The sequence below is a fragment of the Strongylocentrotus purpuratus genome, unplaced genomic scaffold, assembly GCF_000002235.5.
Source record: "Strongylocentrotus purpuratus isolate Spur 01 unplaced genomic scaffold, Spur_5.0 spur5_scaffold_8, whole genome shotgun sequence".
Lineage (NCBI taxonomy): Eukaryota > Metazoa > Echinodermata > Echinoidea > Camarodonta > Strongylocentrotidae > Strongylocentrotus > Strongylocentrotus purpuratus.
The window spans coordinates 3,748,471-3,768,068 of NW_022145614.1; the positions used below are offsets into that span (position 1 = coordinate 3,748,471).

The 19,598-nt window shown below is 37.1% G+C and overlaps 2 protein-coding genes across 3 annotated transcripts; one reads left to right on the forward strand and one right to left on the reverse strand.

Annotated features, from left to right (window-relative positions):
• Window positions 1–1,989: 1,989 nt before the first annotated feature.
• Window positions 1,990–9,052, forward strand: LOC100891673 (unconventional prefoldin RPB5 interactor 1). The gene is made up of 8 exons (XM_003725369.3): window positions 1,990–2,097; window positions 3,188–3,366; window positions 3,836–3,971; window positions 4,702–4,857; window positions 5,387–5,576; window positions 6,309–6,555; window positions 6,981–7,202; window positions 7,850–9,052. Exons 2-8 carry the CDS (start codon window positions 3,196–3,198, stop codon window positions 7,973–7,975), a joined length of 1,248 nt encoding a protein of 415 aa, XP_003725417.1. The 5' UTR covers window positions 1,990–2,097; window positions 3,188–3,195; the 3' UTR covers window positions 7,976–9,052.
• A 343-nt stretch (window positions 9,053–9,395) lies between these two features.
• On the reverse strand, window positions 9,396–17,740 carry LOC579599 (protein D2). Of its 2 annotated transcripts, none has more exons than XM_030975479.1 (4): window positions 17,606–17,740; window positions 14,189–14,320; window positions 12,557–12,761; window positions 9,396–11,751 (listed from the first exon to the last, which is right to left on the reverse strand). In XM_030975479.1, exons 2-4 carry the CDS (start codon window positions 14,315–14,317, stop codon window positions 11,543–11,545), a joined length of 543 nt encoding a protein of 180 aa, XP_030831339.1. In that variant the 5' UTR covers window positions 14,318–14,320; window positions 17,606–17,740; the 3' UTR covers window positions 9,396–11,542. The 2 variants fall into 2 exon arrangements, with proteins under 2 accessions (XP_030831339.1, XP_030831340.1); XM_030975480.1 differs by lacking the exon at window positions 17,606–17,740 and adding an exon at window positions 17,111–17,250.
• Between the last annotated feature and the right edge of the window lie 1,858 nt (window positions 17,741–19,598).

Here is a 19,598-nt window from a genome sequence, read left to right on the forward strand (position 1 = left end):
TGTCCAAGATGGCCGCCATGCTAAATATATCTGGCCAAGGTATATTTACTCAAAGATATTGTGCTATTTGAGTAGGGCCGTATACTTATGAAATGTATGACAAAACAAATGATTTGTATCATTTTAGTCCACTTACTTAGCAAGTTTCAAAATTCAGAAACAGTGAAAATATACATGTGTACAGCTTAAATGAGCTATATAGAAGCTATTTATACAAAATTTAACTCACACCTTTTTTTTTTTGTCGTTGCTTTTTGGATGCCTTTTTTTGAATACCGGGTAGTAAATAGTACTTTTTTTTTAAAGGGAGGCGGCGGCCAAAAAGGAAGCGGGCCGCGGGCGGTAACGAGAAACTCGTTACTTTTGTTATTTGACCTTAAAAAAGATCTATAACTTTTACAGAATTACTAGTGTTGTTAATAATGTTGATTTGATGACATCAAGCGGAAGATGAATCGCCGGCAAAATTATCAATCGGTGGTCTGACAACAATAAATACTGAGCGTTACATAGATGTAGTTCTAATATGGAATCAAATCAAATATTTAGGCCTACTATAAAGAATCTACAATTTTGAATTATCATCAACGTATACAAGTAATTACACAAGGAGGATCAAATAAGTTACAAGTGAATGGTTTGAAATTAATACGATTTATCAAATTACAATTAGTAGATCTATCTACAAAGGGACGATCACATCCGACATGTAAGCTACCGGTTCTTTATCTATTTATTTTACATCACAGGTTTGACACAATGATATAACATTAACAGTATGATATTAAGCACCTGTCAATCCCTGGGGATCACCTAAAAGAATTTAAAATTTGGCTGGTGCATACATAAAACAAAACAAAATAAAATATAAAGTTAAGATAAACATATACATAAATATGTAACTAAAATTAACCCTCATATGTGAGGGAGATCAGAAGCAAATAGTTTTATTTCATACAATAATGCCATGCATTAAATATTATATGTTCAGACCAAATTTGGTATATGATACACAAATACAGCAAAATGTATGTAACTATACGGTAATATGAATCAATTACTGTTAGGATGTTTATCAGAAAGGATTAAAAAGGATTTCCCCCCTCATTCCAGAAGAATCATTACAAAAAAAAAATCTGAGATATATGATTACGATTATAGGCCTATAGATCGGAGGGAGGAGTGAGATCAAAGAGGGAATATAAAATAAGTATACATGAGAAATTTCCGCATTTTCAAGGTAGTATTTTGCTTTATTTCTCATATTTTTATTTTAAAATATTGCCTAATTTATAATGTTTAAAACAATACATTACAGGATGCCCACTTCTCTATATACTTTGCTCCTTCACCTCCCCTTAACCCTTCTCTCTCTCTCTCTCTCTTTCCCTCTATCTCTCTCATCTCCTTTTCTCTTACTCTCTTTCTCTCTCTCTTTCAATTTACGATTACAATGCTTTGTTTTGTAATTTTCTTTGCATTCTTAATATGTTCCTTTCTTTTTGTTCAATTAACAAAACGGTAACTAATTCAAGAAGCTGTACTCGTAATTGCCTATACATTCATATGTATTATTTATTTCAAAGTGGACTGCAATCATATTGTTCTTTGTAATATTCTATTTGATATATACCTGTATGTTTTGGAATAATGATAAATATAACGTAAATTGATCATGTAAATAAATTTAAGGAAAAAAGAAGAAAAAAAGTGAATCGCACCTGCCATTTCATAACAACACATTTAGGCACTAACCTCTGACTTTATTACGCAATGAGTTTGTTTATCAGTTATGCAGTCGATTTCATTTTTGTTTTAATTTTGTTATCACTGTATCACTTTTTGTCTGTTATTTGTTTTTTGTTACTCATGAAAGTGCTATGTAAAACAAGTGAATATTAGAAGTCATTCAGTTATTTTCCTTATCGGAGTGCAACTGAGAAGTCCGCTCAACATATCACCCCCCCCCCCCCACAAAAGAATATTCTATCATCGACTTGAACGACGGCTACGTTCCATGGGGGCAAAATTGAAGAAACGAAAACCAAGTTTGGTGGCGTATATATAATATGAGAGGTCTACAGTAACCCATCAAGTGTATGTATATTGTTTATCCAGTTGTTGGTTATGAGATATCACACTTTTACGATCTATTATCATTTTGTTTTGCCAGGAATGCCGTCGTTTTCAACTCCATAAACTCTCCTCAGTCCGACTCACTCGATTTGGTGTTTACTGATATGCTTTATTTCAGTCGTCAATCTTAATTTCTTCTCTCTCCTACTTCACCCTCTTCTCCTCATCCTCTTAGTCTTATTCTTCTTAATATTTTGTATATAAGATATATTTATTATTATGATGATGAATATGAGGGGAAGAATATTACTATTACTAACTAAGTATTATTATTATTATGATGATGGTGATAATGATTATTATGATCACCCGGGTGCACCCTTTTTATTTTACACCCTTTGCCCCTTACTTTCTACTCCCTTTTCAATGTATTCATGATATCTTAAACAAAATATTATTCACTTTTTCATTCGTAATTACATTTCTTCTCCATTCCTCTCTTCCTTTCCCAATCTCCCTCTTTTTGGAGTTCTTTACCCTTCATTATCTTCTTTGAATTTAAATTATTGTCAGCTATCGCCCCTTTTCTTCTCCATCTCCCTTCTTAACCCATTGATCAGAAATAGTTTTTGCAGGTGCTTTTGTTATATTATTAAAGGGCAGTTCTGAATTAATATGGACCAAAATTGCCATAACTTGATGCACATATACTATAAATATATTAAAAGTTGTTACGTTCATTTCTGTAATCATTTCATTGAAATTTCATGTTTTATACATAATACATTCTTATATTGGATACTATTTCTAAACACAGCATTCCAAGTTTCAACCGAATTAAGCTCTTCTTTGTGCTCCAGATTCCTTTACCCCCCCCCCCCCCTTTCAAGAAAAAAAGAAGAAGCTGTAATCAAGAGATTTTAGGGTTTCTGGGAGAGTTGGTTCAAAGAAAAGGAATGTAGAGATGTAGTGATCAACTACGCTAAAATTCCTTGACCAAAATGTGAGCCCCATATATCTCAGTTCCCCCACCCCCTTCCCTGTTTGAGGTTGATTTAACTAAAGAGTTTCCTGTGTTTGTTTCTCACTTTGCGATGTTAATATGATGCAGTTCGTACAATGGCTGGGGGAAATGATCTTTCTCATATTGGTCGTCTCAAGAAAGAAGAGGAGAAGGCCTTGTTTGAGACTAAGGACAAATTACAGCAATGGCAAAAGTTTGATGAAGACTATTCTGCTCTTAAGTCAAGACTGACAACATTACCAGATAAAGTTTCACATGAAGTTATGGTAAGACAAGTTTAGATAAAATTATTCTCAGTATCCTTCGTTCATTATTGGCTTATGTTTAATCCTTTGTGTTTCCCTGTCCTTTTCCATTATTGCATGAAATGATTGGATTTCCCTCTTCTAGTTGAGTCTTGGTAAATTGAATGAAAGCTGTGATCAGGATTTGCAACACAATGCTAGGTGTATGAATCTACTCAGATACATTCATAAACCCCACTTACAAAATGTGCAATTATATGGCACTATCGTCAATGATAAAAATTGTTTCATTATGGAGTCACTTCTGTAAATTGAATAAATTATGAACTGCAAATCTCTCTCTTTCTCTCTCTTTCTCTCTCTCTCGTTCTCTCTCTCTCTTTCTCTCTCTATCTATCTCTCTTGCTCTTTCTCTGTCTCTCATCCTCCCTGTCTCCTCCACCCCATTTTACCATCCCCTCTCTCTCTCTCTCTCTCTCTCTCTCTGTAGGTTCCATTTGGCAAGTTTGCTTTCATGCCAGGTCAGTTGATCCATACCAATGAGATCCTGGTTCTTCTCGGTGATAACTGGTTTGCAGAGCGTTCAGCCAAGCAAGCCTGTGAGATCATCAACAGGAGGCAAGCATGTGAGTAGATTAGAAGAGTAGCTTAAACATTGTGCGATAAAATATTTTGAGGCACAACACATTTCTTTTTTTGCAGGGAACGGGGCAGTCATTAAAAATAAATGATGCTATAAGAGGCTGTAGAAGAAACAGCCGTTATCCAGTAGTTCAAATATTTCTTTATTTCTTTATTTCTTCACTTATTTATTTTTTTGATTTGATTACTATTTATTTTGCCTGTCAATTCGATTTTGAAGTGATCCCTGCATCTTGGAATAGTCTTCTCTGTCCTTTCAATTAGCAAATAGCTAGCATTTCTATCTTTCTATAGGGATAATACTAGTGTACAAATCTTCTGCAGATTTCCAGTTGCAGAATCACTTCTTGTTCTTCACTAAAGAGGCGTAAGATTTTAAAAATTATTGTCTTTGATACAAAGTTCATAGAAAGAAAGGGAGAAACACATAAAATGTGAATATAGTTATTCCAAGAAAATAGATAATTCATGTCAATCACAAGAAATGGGTGAAAAAATCTTAGCCTAAACTTGTTTTCAGAGTTTAGGAAGTTAAGGAAATTATTAAAACATCTGATTGATCTGTTAATGTACTGATTGTCATACTAATTGTTGATCATATCATGTACATTGTTACTGGAGAGAGGAAAACAGAGAGTTGGTGGGAGAGAAGATGAAAAGAAGAGAGCACAACAGAAATAAAGCTTATCTTGTTCAGTAACTTTTTTCCACCAGATGTACAGAAGATGATTGGCGATCTGAAGAAGCAGCAGTATCTGTTGGAGTCTAGACTTGGTTTCGTGTCTGACATGAAACACACAGTAGAAGGCAGGGGAGATATGGTAGAGATTAGAGAAGAATATGATGAGAAAAAGGAAAAGAAATGGAAAGGTAGGCAGTCAATTATCTAGCTTGTATGTCATGTAAATAAACATTTAGATCATTCTTTCACTTAAATTTGATTTATGTTGAGACAAAAGTCGGGTCGGGTTGCTTGTGGTCATAAATATAAATAAGGAATGTTGACTGGAAAAGTAAAATAAAATGTTTGGAGTTTATGTAACAAGTAGATGAGAGTTGACAGTGTTGAGCATGGCCATGATAAGGATAACAGAGAAGTGTTGCAGTCATTTATTATCAAAATCGTCATTCTATATTTACTTTTAAAAGATATTTTTTTCTTTATCAGGGAGAAACAAACTGTTGATTTCATTGAAATTGTACAAACTTAAGAATATATCAAAATTTGAAGAGCTACTGTAAATTGAATTTCTAATTGTATAACTGGTTGTGCTATTAAAATTAACATGTCACAGCTAAAGGGAGGTCTGTTGAGCAGTATGGGATAAGAAGATATTATGTATACCCGATATTGATGTTTGAAACATACAATGTTTTTGTGTATATGTTTCCTGTACAGCGGAGAGGAGAGCTAAGAAGAAAGCTTCAACCTCCTCGAAGACACCCGCAGCCAAGCCATCTCCTTCTGACAAAGCTCTTAGTGGTAACCATGACGATGGGACAGAGAAGAATGAACCCACTGCTGAAGATCTGTTATGGGCGAGATTAGATGAGCTGGAGAGACAAGAAGAAGAGCTTGATGAGGCGGCGTAAGTCTTATGAACCTTAAAACTGTCCTTAAAGCTAGAGACTAGTTATGGTCATGCAATTGCATAGTGAAAGAAACGTTGTGAAATCGATCAGAAAAGGTTGATCATCTAGCATATATATGTACTGCAAGGTTCTGGAATCATCAAAATTATAAGAAATTTGGCCAAGTCTTCATAAAGTTAGAAGCACTGTACACAGAAAGATGTATATGGGACTACACACACGTGCGTGACAAGTGCATTTGTATCTCTCAACACTAGATATATAGATATACTAATTTACCAAATATATCAATTAGTAAGCGGTTTCCCGTCAAAATTTTTATCGTCATGTAATATTCAAAACATATTCTTTCACATGATTGGTAATGAGAGCTTCCATTTAATTTTTTGAAATTGGGGCGTTTCCAATACTGGGTTTTACCTTTTACAGACTATGGCATTGGCATGTGCAAAGAGATGAGCTGTAGGCATTAGGCATTATGTACATGTATTAGGTTATGCACTGTTGGCAAGTTGACCATGAGATGGCACTGTGCAATGAACAGTAGGGCAGAAAGTTCATCAGTTCAGTATCGCTTTAACTCTGTGTTAAAGTATATGAGTTAACGCCTTTCTGGCTCCAAACAGACAATATAATAGATAATACATTTTTATCAGAGAATGAATAGTGAATCATCCATGTTCGACTAATCTTGCCATATCCGTACTTTTCATGACTATTCTTCTCAGAATGACTGATGAAGATGAGGAGGAAGAAGATGAGGAAGATGAGGAAGAAGAAGAAGAAGAAGGAGGAGGCATCCATCAATCAACCATACCTCATGATGCACACAAACATGTCCACTGGGTAGACCAGGACCAAAGTCTAGCCCTAGATCTTGATCAAGAGGATGATGATGATGAAGAGGAAGATGAGATGGAGGAGCAGAAGTCGATGTCTGTCATTCGTTTTTCACACACAAAAGTATCCAAGGAGGTATGATTGTAAACTTTTCATAATGCAGATTGCAGCAGTCGTTGGACAAATCTTTAATGTTTCTTACATGCGAATTAGGAGTCTTTCATTCCACGTTATTACTGTAGAACCTTTTTTTGTGGCCTGACACTAATTTAAATGATATTAGGGCATTTCTTCTTTTTAAAGCAAGAAACTTTCTGGAAGACTGTAATAGCATGAAATTATCATAAATCTGGACCATGTGTACAATTTGCACAGATAAATGCACATGAGAGTTTTCATGTTTTTACATTTTTAAGAAACAGATATTGAATTAGATTGCAGACTTGTGCCTTTGGAAATGAGAGATATTCCCCCCCCCCCCCCTGTCTTTTTTGAATGCCTGGAGTAAAACATACATTGTAGTATTAAGAGATATGCTCTCTGTTCCTTGCCATTTTTAGGAACACCCCTCTGAAGAACAAGCCAAAGACGCATCTCCAAGGTCCCCAGCAGACATTTATGAACTGTATCAGACCAGGAGCAGGGATGCAGACACAAGCAATGCAGGAGTGGAGGGACAGCCCAAGTCTATATTGAAGCATTCAGATGTCCATCAACCAGTCTACAGCCCAGTCATAAGACAAGCAGAGGAAAAGAGACAACCTTTACCAGCTCCAGTTTCTGTGAGTTTCCTTCTGAAATATTCCTCTCTGGATCTTCTCTGTCATTTCTACTAAACATGTATGGAAAATTATTCTTCTGTATACTTTTCAACATCTAAGTACCGTAATTAACGGTGTATAAACCGCACCTTTTTGCGGTTAATACACGAGGGCGGTTTATATAACGTTAATTACGGTATACTATAACAGTACCTAATATTCAAGTTTTCAAGCATGTGGCAGCTGTAGCATTTTGCCTGAAATGTATTTTATGATAAATATCTTTCTCTGAAAATCTTTTCCCTCCTGGAATGTGGGAATTTCTAGCACCTTGCGTTTGACTATTTTAGGGTACCCTACTCTACTCTACGCGAGATTGTTGCACATGGAGATTCACAAAGAAACTGGTGTGAGCAAACTGCAATGCATCAGAAATTTTCTTAAAGCTGCATTGTCGTTCTTTGATTTTCATAATAATCTGAAATTCAGACTTACGAGTGCAAGAAAGAAATTTGGAAGAAATTCATTTGCTGTTTTATATACCATGTATTAGTAGGATCATAATTATTATCCACAGTATATGTTATACTTTGCCCTTCTAGTCCTTTCTCAGAATCTTCTCAGAGTGTGGCTTGACAAACATCATTGTTTCTGTTTCTCATTTACAGGCTTTCACAGGGAGCATTGTTGAGCATAGCAACTCTCCTCAACCACTCATCCCACAACCAACAGATCAAGGTCAGGGGTCAAAGAGAGTGTCAAAGTTCAAAGCAGCAAGACAGGGCAGGAGGTGACAAAGGTTTCTTGGGATGGATTACAGAGTGTGCGTCACAGGGTGATAAAACAGAGCTTTCGCACCAGGATGTGGACAAAATTTAGAGAGTCAAAGTTCATATGTCAGAGTTCAAAGCATCAGAACAGTACAGGAGGTGGTGGGTACTCTGATTATCTGCCTTTCAAGATGAACAATCAATTGTGCCAAAAGAGTGATGAAACAGAGCCTGTTTACCAGTATTTCAACAAAAAGGATGAAGGGAAACTCATTAGTTTTACAGGAATACTGTTCAGCATAATGGATGATAAACATTGATAAAGATCAACAGTATCACTTCTATTCATATTTGATCGGATTCCACCTCCATTCGTACTGTAGTCAACTCCCGACTGGGTAAAGTCATCATTTATATTCAAGTCTCAGATTTAAATTTAGATTTAATTAGTACAGTATTGGACAGAATACTTTGACATGCCCTAAACAAACCCCACTTGATCATGCAAACATATTTATATGTTACAAACAGATTTTAAAGCTTTGTCATAATGTAATATGTGATTAAATGGTATCTTAGAGCATGCAAAGTGAATCTTTATGCATTTTCTGTGATACAATGCAAAGAGAATGTCTTGAGCAAGGATGTTCTAGCAATATGAAACACACTTTGTTGTAAAAGCATTAGAATAATAAATTCACTTGATTGGACATAAATTATGACTGATAATGATAGGGATTCATGCTTTTGGGCAGTCTTTTATCAATTTATTTCATCCAGAAATCAAAGAGTTCATGTCACGACCATCGACTACTGTTAATGATACCAGAAAGAACCATTAGACCGTTGTTCATGTAAAGAGAGGTTCAATTTAGATGAATTAAATGGATTAAAAATGTCCTTTTGCAGAGTACAGGGAATTCATGCGACTATGGAATAGAGAAATCTGTGGGAACCCTGCACAATTTAAGAGGACCAAAGGAAGATATTATTGACAGAGTAATCGTGATGAATACCAATTATACATTTATTTTTGTCATGCTGCTTATCTTCTGTTCAATATTATTTGTATTAAATGATACCAACATTATCAAATTTAAAGTGTATGCATTGATAAATCATTGTTGTTTTTTACTAGTAGTATTTTTAGTTTCTTAGTTGGAAATTAAGCAAAGAATATTGATGTCAAGTACTAAAAAGTACTAAAAAGGTAAAAGGATCAACAACAAACAAAATTCAAGTTTATTTTAATCAATACTGAAAGGCAGAATTTGTTTGATAGCACTTGATTGCATGATAGTTAATGATTAGCACACAATTTGATTTAGTTTAACTGTATACAGCATGTACAAACAAAAATCATTTGATTCTTGCATTAAAATGCACTTAAAAACTAAATATAAAACAAAGCTGACTTTGGTAAGAAAGAAAGAAGAAACAGAGATTTCATTAATATAAAAGATCATTTGATTTTATTTGTTTGTTACAAGACTCCTCTTATGAGAGGATAACAGAATACACAACACATATTTCATATTTGCTACTTGAAGTAACTCAAACAGATCTCCTAGTTAGTATTCTAATGACAAAGAAATGAATTAGTGTTTTGTCCCTATAATGTTTCATTGGCATGCAGATTATACAAGAAGTCACACTTTGGCATTATTTCAATTGAAAAGGAAAACTAATAATAATGCATTTCCACAAGGCAATACAAATACAGACTGTGCAAATAGGCATCCTCCCTTAATATTGCTAAAACAGAATAACCAATCCTAAATCATTTAAAAATAGGAAAATCTTAGTGCAAGCTCACACAATAAATGTTATAACATTAGAAAAAATGTGGTCAATTGGCCTTGAAATGGGTACCAAGCTCAGTTAACATTCATGATACTTATGTTCAGTAAATCTCACAGATTCAGAAAACATTTCAAGGATCATGATTTGTCTAGTATATATGAACATGAGTGCACTGGCGATGATTGTCCAACATTAATACTGAGAATGATTTAACATGGTAATATTGACAAAGGTTGTCCAATATGGAAAAAATACAAATCTGTCCTCAAAACATCTTTCTCTACCCACAATTTCAATATGGGGAACCAAAGAACACACCTATTCATTTGAATGGCAGTGAGTCTGTCAAATCTACCGTAATCCATAATATATATTTTTCACTATTCAAAATTTCTCATACAAATGATGTTTTTACTGTTTACCTTCAGAATAACTAACCTGAATACCTTAGCACATAAACTCAAGTAAATAATGCCCATACTTTCCTTCTCCATTGCTTCTTTCATTTTTAAAGCCAACATCAGAAATTAAACGACTTGCTCTTTGATAAATTAGACAACATTTTTTCAAAGTAGAGTTTTTTCTGATGCTTCACACTTTCTTTCCATCAAAAAGGTTATCACACAAACGTCACAGGTATACACAATTAAACTTTAGACATTCCTGAATATGCTCAATAATAAGAAAGTAGATATAATGCTTCAGAATATTCAATTAAAGGCAGTAAGTCCCTTTTGCAAACTTATGAAAACTCCATAAATCTTAGCGATTATTCAAAATATATCCTTCAGATATCCTGTGTGAAATTTTACAGTCAATGGTTCTAGCGCTATTTTCATATTGCTGCAGTAGGAGCTGATCTCAAATCATCAACAGATATAATGGTCTATTAATTTTGAACTACTCACAAATATTGTTTGAGTCTGAGAAAATAAATATCTGGAGTTAAACATTCAACAATTTATTTGTTGAAAGACAGCTTCCACTTTTTTCATTTGGAGGATGATTCCTAGCAATAGACCTCTTCAACTTCAGGTTTTTAGATCTGAAAAAGGGACAAACCATCTTTAAATTTAGCAATTTAAATGCTTCATGAATGAGCTGTAGGCATGCGATTGTTTATCTGCCAGTATTGCTATTACTGTGTCGCCAAGCATACATGTATCACAATTAAGATTTAATGATGTAAGGTTTCAGTGCTCATACCAATACAAACACGGTTGCATCAAATAATATATCATCACAACTTACCTACATGTACCCATTTTGAATTTTAAAAGAGAAAATACATCTTTGTCCAATTTTATCTAGACTCACAAGTAACACTAGAGCAATTGAAACACTAAAATTACTAAGAATAATAGTACTACAGGTGTGTAATTTCTATCATTTTCATATAATTTAGAACTAAAATGATTGGATAACTAATCTGAAATATCACATGTTCACTTTCTTTTCTTGCCATAAGAAATTCAAGCTTTGTTTTCCGAATTCCCATGTCTTAAATTCATCTGTGGCAGGGAAAACCAGCAATGGCCTGTCAGCTGGAAATAAAAGATGAGAGGCATTTACCGTATGTCTAGTCTAGTTGGATAAGTAGAATGTGGGCATCAAGTACAGTGTAGAAGTTTTAAACACACATTAAAAAAAGGTCAGTTTTGCCTAGAAAACCACATAAGAAGTTTACAAAGTGAGAAACTTAAATCAGACCCTAAAATCAGAAAATGAAAAATAATGAAGCCTTTCAAAATCCTTAGCTTGGGGCCATTATTAAAAAGTAATAATTCACTATGCAATCTCCTTATAAAGTTGTGTGCAGTAGTCATCCCATTCTGCCTGATAGAAGTTCCCCGCCACAGGGTTGCCTAGGTTGTACTTGGCAACAAACTCCCTTGTCTTGGTAGCGCCCCGATCTTTAGTGGTTCTTTGTAGCACTGGATCCTGCAGCTGGAGCTCACCTGATTGCTTGTACACTAGCAACACATAGCGATGTAAACCTGCATAGAAAAAGAGCAGGTGCTTAAACGATATCATATTACCTTAAAGCTTGCACTAGTTTGGCCAGGAGGGATTAGACCTCCCTGCATGGTCACTGGCAGGTGGTTATCTCATCAAATCAGTTCTCAATTATAAGAAAAAGGGGACCATGGGGGACCAACGGTTACCGCTTAGGCATTGTTGACTTTGTAGAGGGCACAAGTAGCTACAAGTAGTGCAGTCTCGCATGAAAGAATAGTTTTAAATTTTCATTATATGACAGCCTCTTATGTTAGTCTGTAAACCTAGTGCATGTTGAGTCTTAGTTAATCACTCAGAATGGGAAATGGCTTAATATATTTGTCTACCCTGAGTTTAATCTTCATTTTATGGATTTCATGGAGATGTGAAAACCCTATGCTCCACACTCTAGGAAGTTTATTGTAGACTAATACATGAAAAACCTCATAATTTGTGCACGTTTATAGCCTATTACAGCCTATGTTTAAACAGTGAGGTGTCTGAACATTGGGAAATCAGAAAACATGTGAAGACCTAAGGTCCTGACCAGGGGCCCCAAGGCTGTCCTATTAGAGGAACATGGTAATGAGGATTAATTACCGGAACATGGTAATGAGGATTAATTACCGATGGGAACTAGCACATTGGTTTTGAACCGAGGAACTCTCAGATATGATACAACTGCTCTAACACTTACCCATTACTATTAAAATAAATGACATAACAATTACTTGATGCTTGAAGCGAGGCAAAATGCTCTGTACCATATCTTTGAACCCCCCCCCTCCCCCCATGATATCATACCTGTGCCTTTGGGAGGTCCTGAGCCAATGTATGGAGCATACACAAGACCCTTGCTGACGTCTGTTCCAGGGATGTTGACCACTACCCAATGCCTCCACTCACGGAACTTGGGATCCGCACGGCTCGGAGCATCTGGATCTGTCATCACCACTGTGTAAAGAGCGCCCTCTTCACTAGGCCATGTCATTGTTGGTGCGTCCTTCACCTAATAAACAAAAAAATAGCAGCATACAATGTTTATGCCTATAATAAATCCTTTATTTAAAACAAATTCAATATTTATTTAATCACAAAATTTCCCTGTAAATAATCAGCATTTTATTGTCAACTGCATTTTTCAAAGGTACAATTATTTTATTGAATTAAATACTATGATATGATTATATATGTATTTCAACTTTTGTTAATAAATTATATGTACCTAGTTTGTATATTACTTTCTATTATGTTGAAAAATGCAGAAATAAAATCAAACAAACAAACAAACAAACATTCCAATTATTGGCAGTCTTGGATCTTCTGACAAAGTCTCATTCTTTTTGCCTGTCTAGTGGTACATAGTATAGTATTAATGACTGCTTTGAGAGAAATAGTTGTTTTATTACGCTCAAGGGAAGGTTAGAATTGTGCTATTCCCCGAGGCTTGCCGAGGGGAATAGCCCAATTGTAACCTTCCCGAGAGCGTATGAAAACAACTATTTCTCGAATATTAAAGCAGTCATTAATACTTTTATATGCCGAAAAAAAATAGACTAAAAAATAAAAAATAAAAAATAATTAACAATTTTGTCGAAGACGGGATTCGAACTCTTGCGTACAAAAGGTGATGTAACTAAAGTCAGCGCCTCAGACCTCTCGGCCATCGCGCGCTATTCACATGTTTGGTGGTTTTGTACATTATATACATTAAAATGGATTGAAACCGGCTTCGCGTGTGATGAATGCTTCGCAAAAGCTCCATATACGGACTCTTCTTTTACTTTTGCAATGCATATTGGCACGAACTTAGATCAAGATCTATCGGCAGATGTTGTTTTTTTGTTTTTGGAAGTTTATTTTCGTCTTCATGTCAACAATGCAAGATAAAATTGTCGGTAAGATCGATCGAGATTCAATTGTATTGAAATTACCGACCAATCCTTCGCACACATACGGTATCCTCCATCGCTCAAACCATTTTTTAACATGTAAACCTATGGGGTAACCATGGAGGCTGACCTATTTTTTTAATAACCATGGTTATTAAAAATATTGAAATGTTTTAAGCATGGTTACCGGGAATTTTACAGGAACAGTTGAAGTTTATGAATGCAATTCGACCAATCAGATGGCTGGATTTCTTAAGTGAGGTATATAAACAATACCAATTTTAGTTAAATTCAAAGAAAACATTTTGCTCTAGATCTAGACCTCAAGAAAATTAATGAAGAGCTCTGGCAAAAAACATCAACAATAAAATACATTTCAAACAAAAATTCACTGAAGAAATCTCCTTATGACTATGGCAAATTGAAAAAAGAACTCCATAGTTTTAAACAAAACATTCAACATTAGTAAAGTTTAGGCAGGAAAGAAGATTCCTCAATAAAACATAGACCTATTCTAAAATAAAACATCCAACTCTTTACTTACAACCGTAGGAGTGAGAACATTTCCTAGATTAGCCTCCACCCCTGACGCCCATGTGACTGTTGCTATGGCAGCAGGTTCCTGATCAACAACGTCCGGTACAACTCCATGCTCACTGAACTTACTGGCCATGGTCTACCAGTAAAAGAATAGATAAAAGAATTTATCAATAATAACAAATGAATAATTGTAACAATTTAAAATCCAAATGAATATATCTTCTAGAAAATGTATTCTTCTGGACAACATCACAGCTAGCTCTTCATTAACCAATTACAGATGGTAGAGCCGTAGAGGGCAGTGCAGCATGTCACAACACTTTCATTTATTTGTTTCATACCTCAAACTCAACGTTCGTTGACAACTCTGACAGATGCATTATACAACATGAATTTAGAGTCTGCACAGTTCACTAAATTTGCTTCATATACATTGTAGGTCTAGCTATCATGATCTACTGCTCATGTGAATATTTAGGGGTTGATAAATTATTCATTGCACATTTGTTGGGCGAGCTCATGCTAAAACTTAGTTTGATAGATCTACAGGCCTGCCTGACCTCTACAGGTTTCAGGCAGACAGATCTATCAAACTATCAAACCAGTCAAGTGGTCCAATCAATAGGGACAGAATCTTGGCTGACGGAAGACATACGCAGTAGTGAAGTGTTCCCCACTGACCACTACAACATTGAAAGAAGGGATAGACCCAACGATCCCCATGGCGGTGTATTCCTTGCGATCAAGAAGGATCTTTTGGCATCCAGAGAAGTTGAACTAGAAACTGACTGCGAGCTCCTTTGGTGCAAGATCAGCATACCAGGAGCCAAGACTCTCCATGTTGCTGCCTTCTACAGTCCCCATGAGGGAGATGAAGAGAGCCTCACAGAGCTCGAAAGGTCCTTGTCAAGACTGAGCCCCACCCACTCTGTTGTAATAGGCGGTGATTTCAACTTACCGGGATGGGATTGGAGAAACCAACAAGTCGGCATTAGCAGATATCCCAATCTCCACCGCAACATGTGATCTCTCCTTCATGACCACGGTCTCACCCAAGTAGTTACTGATCAAACCAGATACCAGAACACACTTGACTTACTCCTTTTCAGCAATCCAACTGTAGTCAATGAGGGACCGTTGTCCCAGGAGTGTCTGACCATGATTGCCCTCTCGTCAAGTTAGATGTGAGACCAACCAGGCGGCACCAGATGCGGAGGAAAGTTTTACTCTACAGCAAAGCTCAGTGGGAGAAGTTTGCTGAGAGCATGGAAGCAATCAGAGATGAGATAGAAGCTAATCTACCATATGCCTCTGTGAAAGAACTATGGCTCATCTTCAAGACTGGCATCGAGAAGGGCATCAATGACTTCATTCCTCAAAAGCTGACTCCACACAAAACCAACTTACCATGGGTGACAAATAGCATCAGACGACTCATCAAGAAACATGACAGACTGAGCAAAAGTGCAAGCACCTCCGGAAGAGAGACGGCCTCGTTCCATATGCTCTGGAAGAGCAGCTCCGTGATCTCAAAAGAACACTCCAATCCGCACTCAGAAAAGCTTACTGGAACTATGTCGAGTCCATCTTTACTTCTGTTGAAGATGATGATAAAGGTCAAGGGAAGTACAACTGGATGAAGAGATTCTGGCAATTCATAAAGAATAACAGAACTGACAGTGCTGGAATTGCGGAACTCAAATCTGACGGCCTGCTAATCAGTGAACCTGCTGAGATAGCTGATGCCCTGAATAGACAGTTCAAGAAGGTTTTTACACAGGAAATTCCAATCCCTCCTCATCTGTTGCCAGATACTTCTGAACACGAATTGATGCCTGACATACAGTAGTGATAACCGTGAAGGGTATCGAGATGATGCTTAAGAAACTCAAACCACATCAAGCCCAAGGGCCCGATGTGATCACCCCACGCATCCTGAAGCAGCTATCCGGCCAGAGTCATCGCTCCCATCTTACGCATCATCTACAGACTCTCGTATGACACCGGCGAGATACTGACTGGCACAAAGCAAACGTGGTGCCTGTCTACAAGAAAGGCGACAGAACCGATCCTAGCAACTATCGCCCAATCTCCCTTACATGTATCTGCTGCAAGATGATGGAGCACATCCTTGCAAGTAGCATCATGAGGCATGGCGATGAAAAGGACATCCTCAACCCCCTCCAACTTGGGTTCCGACCAAAGAGATCCTGCGAGCAACAACTGCTGGGATTCATCAGTGACCTAGCTCCACAAGAACATAGAGCTAGGTCTGCAAACTGATGTCCTTGTCATGGACTTCAGCAAAGCCTTTGACAAGGTCGGTCACCAGAGACTAATACACAAGCTGGACCACTATGGAGTGAGAGGCAAAAGCAACAGGTGGATCACCAAATTTCTTCACCATCGAACCCAGCAAGTTGTTCTAGAAGGCCACGCATCACCTAAGGTCGACGTTGACTCAGGAGTACGTACCTCAAGGCTCTGTCCTCGGACCCTCCCTATTGATTCCTGTACTACATCAACGACCTGCCAGACAAGCTCACCCCTCCAGTACCATGCACATATAGCTACCAAGTCCTCCGTTCGAGAACTGAGCAACATAACTCATAAGCAGTCCTTCTTTCCCAGGACTGTGAGGAGTTGGAATAACCTGCCATCAGAAACAGTATGTGCCTCATCCGTCAATGCCTGACGGGAGGCAGCAACTAAGTCCGGGAACTTTTTACTTGCACCATGTTAATAGCATTGCACCATGCACCTGGCTCTTGTAAGCACACACACACACACTCATCAGTCTGCAAGAATCTTCAACTGTGAAGGAGGTAGACTTTAATTAACCCCAAAGAAGAAAGAAGAAGAAAGAAGAAGAAAGAAGAAGAAGAACTAGAACTATCTCCTCTTGTTATGGTTATTTTTACATTACCTTTTTACCAACTAAATGAGACTTTTTGAAGCAGGTTAAGTATTACGCAAAGCTCTGATTCCTCTTCCTATGTACGTGTCAGCACTAGTAAGCTGATAATTCAAACAGTTGGCTCGTAACAAAAGAAAAAGGTCTACCCGTATTGACTTTACACACCGGACTTAAGCTGAAAAGGGAGGGTTGCTGAAAAGGCTTGTATAACAAAGCAAAAGGTCTACCCGTATTGACTTTACACACCGGACTTATGCTGAAAAGGGGGGGGGGGGGGGGGCGGGGCACCACAACGACCACCTCGTCCGACACATTAGACTCTGACATCTCCCGGGCGCGCGCTGGGCGTCTAGATTGATAATGGGTATAGGATCATGGACTAGATCTAGCTATGCACGGCCATCATCAGCGACAGTCAAAATTGCAATGGGAGAGCTCACAACGCAGTTAATTAAACCCAAAAAATGTGTTGTATTTTTCATAGAAAATAGTGGAACCACTCACTTAAGCCTCTTGGAGAAATGACAGCAATAGTATCAGGGGTAAAAGGCTCAATGTTGGTAACAATGCGCGCCGTAGCTCGAAGCTGGATGGAGGTAAACCTGTACCGTAAACAGATCATCCGGGTTCTTTTCCCACGACAGGGGATTTCCCTAGCCTAGCCTAGCTAGTGCTTCCAGGGACGAGTTACAATTCTTGCAGCGAGGATGAAAGCGAGGATTTGGGTGTAGACTAGTCGCATTTTATATTCGGTGGAATATACAAAGATGATGGGAAAAGTGACCAAATATTTACAGATATCCTAAACATGCCACTTTTCACTACTTGCTTGCTTGATTGCTACTGTTAAATGTGGATATTTAACTTAACGTAGCATAAGTTATACTTTACATAAGCCTACGTGTTTCTCTTTTAATTCAAATAATTAATGCATCTATATGCTTTCCCTTTATACAATGTTTTACTTACATATTTAAACAGTGGCGTATAGCGTGGATTCAGCCATTTGGGGGCACCAGTTTTTAATCTATTTAGATCAGCGCTTTAAACCCCCTTTTTGGATTTGAAAAAATTCGCGTCAAGCACCGGCCCTAATCCAAAATTCATCAAAATGGATCCGTGTCCATCCCTCGTATACACCAGGGAGGTGAGCTCCCTGTATACACGGACATATACGGTTCATGTTTTCGTGGGGGCCATGAGGGCCATTTGCCCCTCTATCCGAATCTGAATTATTGCAAGCGAGAGAAGCGAAAAAACTGCACTTTTATCAAATGCATAATGTTGTTTAGTCATCAACATAGGCCTAAATTAAGAAAAAGATGTTGTTTTGCCCTTTGCGACCGACCTAGAAGTCTTGCAATCTACGGACAACTTTAAAAAAAAAAAAAAATTAAACCTTTTTCTGAATAAAAAGAAAAAAATCAGCCAAAAGAGGGAGTAAAAAATATTTTTGTAAAAGAGTTCCGGCGATCCATGTTTTGGCACCTAAAGGGTTAGGCCATATCGATTGATATTCTATAGATAAAATGTAAAATTATTATATTCGGTCATCTTGTTGCCAGGAATCATCTAGAGTTATCACTTTTGTGAGAAGTGAAGCGAACGAGGACAAAAACGACACTGCATATTATACCTTTCATATACCTATATAAAAAATACAATAAAGAAGGTGAAAATCAGGTGCCAGGCTGTCCGATTCATGACCATATTCGGGCATCTCGCTGCCCGAATATCATCATGACGTAATGTTCAGTGGGCCTCGCTGCCTGAAACTATCCCGCTTCTAAATTTTGCGAGCGTGTGAAGCAAGCGAGAAAAAAAACCCACACACTTAATTATATCTTCATCAAAATACCCAGCGAGATTTTTATTTAATTATATTTGGTCATCTTGCAGTTTCCGAAGACTGAAGTTGACGTTATTCCAAATTATATTTTGGGTATAACTAAAATACTCTCGCGGCACCCCGGTTGAAAACACGCTATAATAGCTGGTCGAAATTTAAGGGGGCAGATTGACTATATCAGCCGGTAGGGAATATATCCTTTGCGTCTTTAGAATGGATACATTTTGTATTTTAAAGTGAAACGGACACATACTCTCTTTGTGTTTTTTTTCCGTATGTCTTCTATCTTTCACTATTCTATTTCTTCTCTGCTGTACGCTACATCTAAGACGCAGATCGGATCATCCCAAAGCATTTTTTTTTTCGATATTCGTTTATTAATGCTTCTCTTACAACATTATTACATTTAAGACTTAATCATATTGTCCCAACGTTACTGATCCACATATTATGTGTACAATCTTTGATGAGCAATCTATCTCCTTATATTATCTCACATACTTTTTTCTTTCCTTCGTCTCTCCCCTCTTTTTTGCCATTTGATTCGGGGGGGGGGGGGCGAGACGACCCCCCTGTAGTTACGCCACTGTATTCAAATTTAATAAAGACATTTTAAACAAAAGCGTGTCCAAGGCTTGCCCGACATAG

Excerpts from the sequence above, each read along its gene's own strand:
- LOC100891673 (XM_003725369.3), top strand. The coding sequence starts at position 3,196 with ATGGCTGGGGGAAATGATCTTTCTCATATTGGTCGTCTCAAGAAAGAA. Across the intron at positions 3,367-3,835 it reads AAGTTTCACATGAAGTTATG|GTTCCATTTGGCAAGTTTGC; the intron begins GTAAGACAAGTT and ends CTCTCTCTGTAG. Across the intron at positions 7,203-7,849 it reads CTTTACCAGCTCCAGTTTCT|GCTTTCACAGGGAGCATTGT; the intron begins GTGAGTTTCCTT and ends TCTCATTTACAG.
- LOC579599 (XM_030975479.1), bottom strand. The coding sequence starts at position 14,317 with ATGGCCAGTAAGTTCAGTGAGCATGGAGTTGTACCGGACGTTGTTGAT. Across the intron at positions 12,762-14,188 it reads ATGTTCTCACTCCTACGGTT|GTGAAGGACGCACCAACAAT; the intron begins GTAAGTAAAGAG and ends TTTGTTTATTAG. Across the intron at positions 11,752-12,556 it reads AGGACCTCCCAAAGGCACAG|GTTTACATCGCTATGTGTTG; the intron begins GTATGATATCAT and ends TTTTCTATGCAG.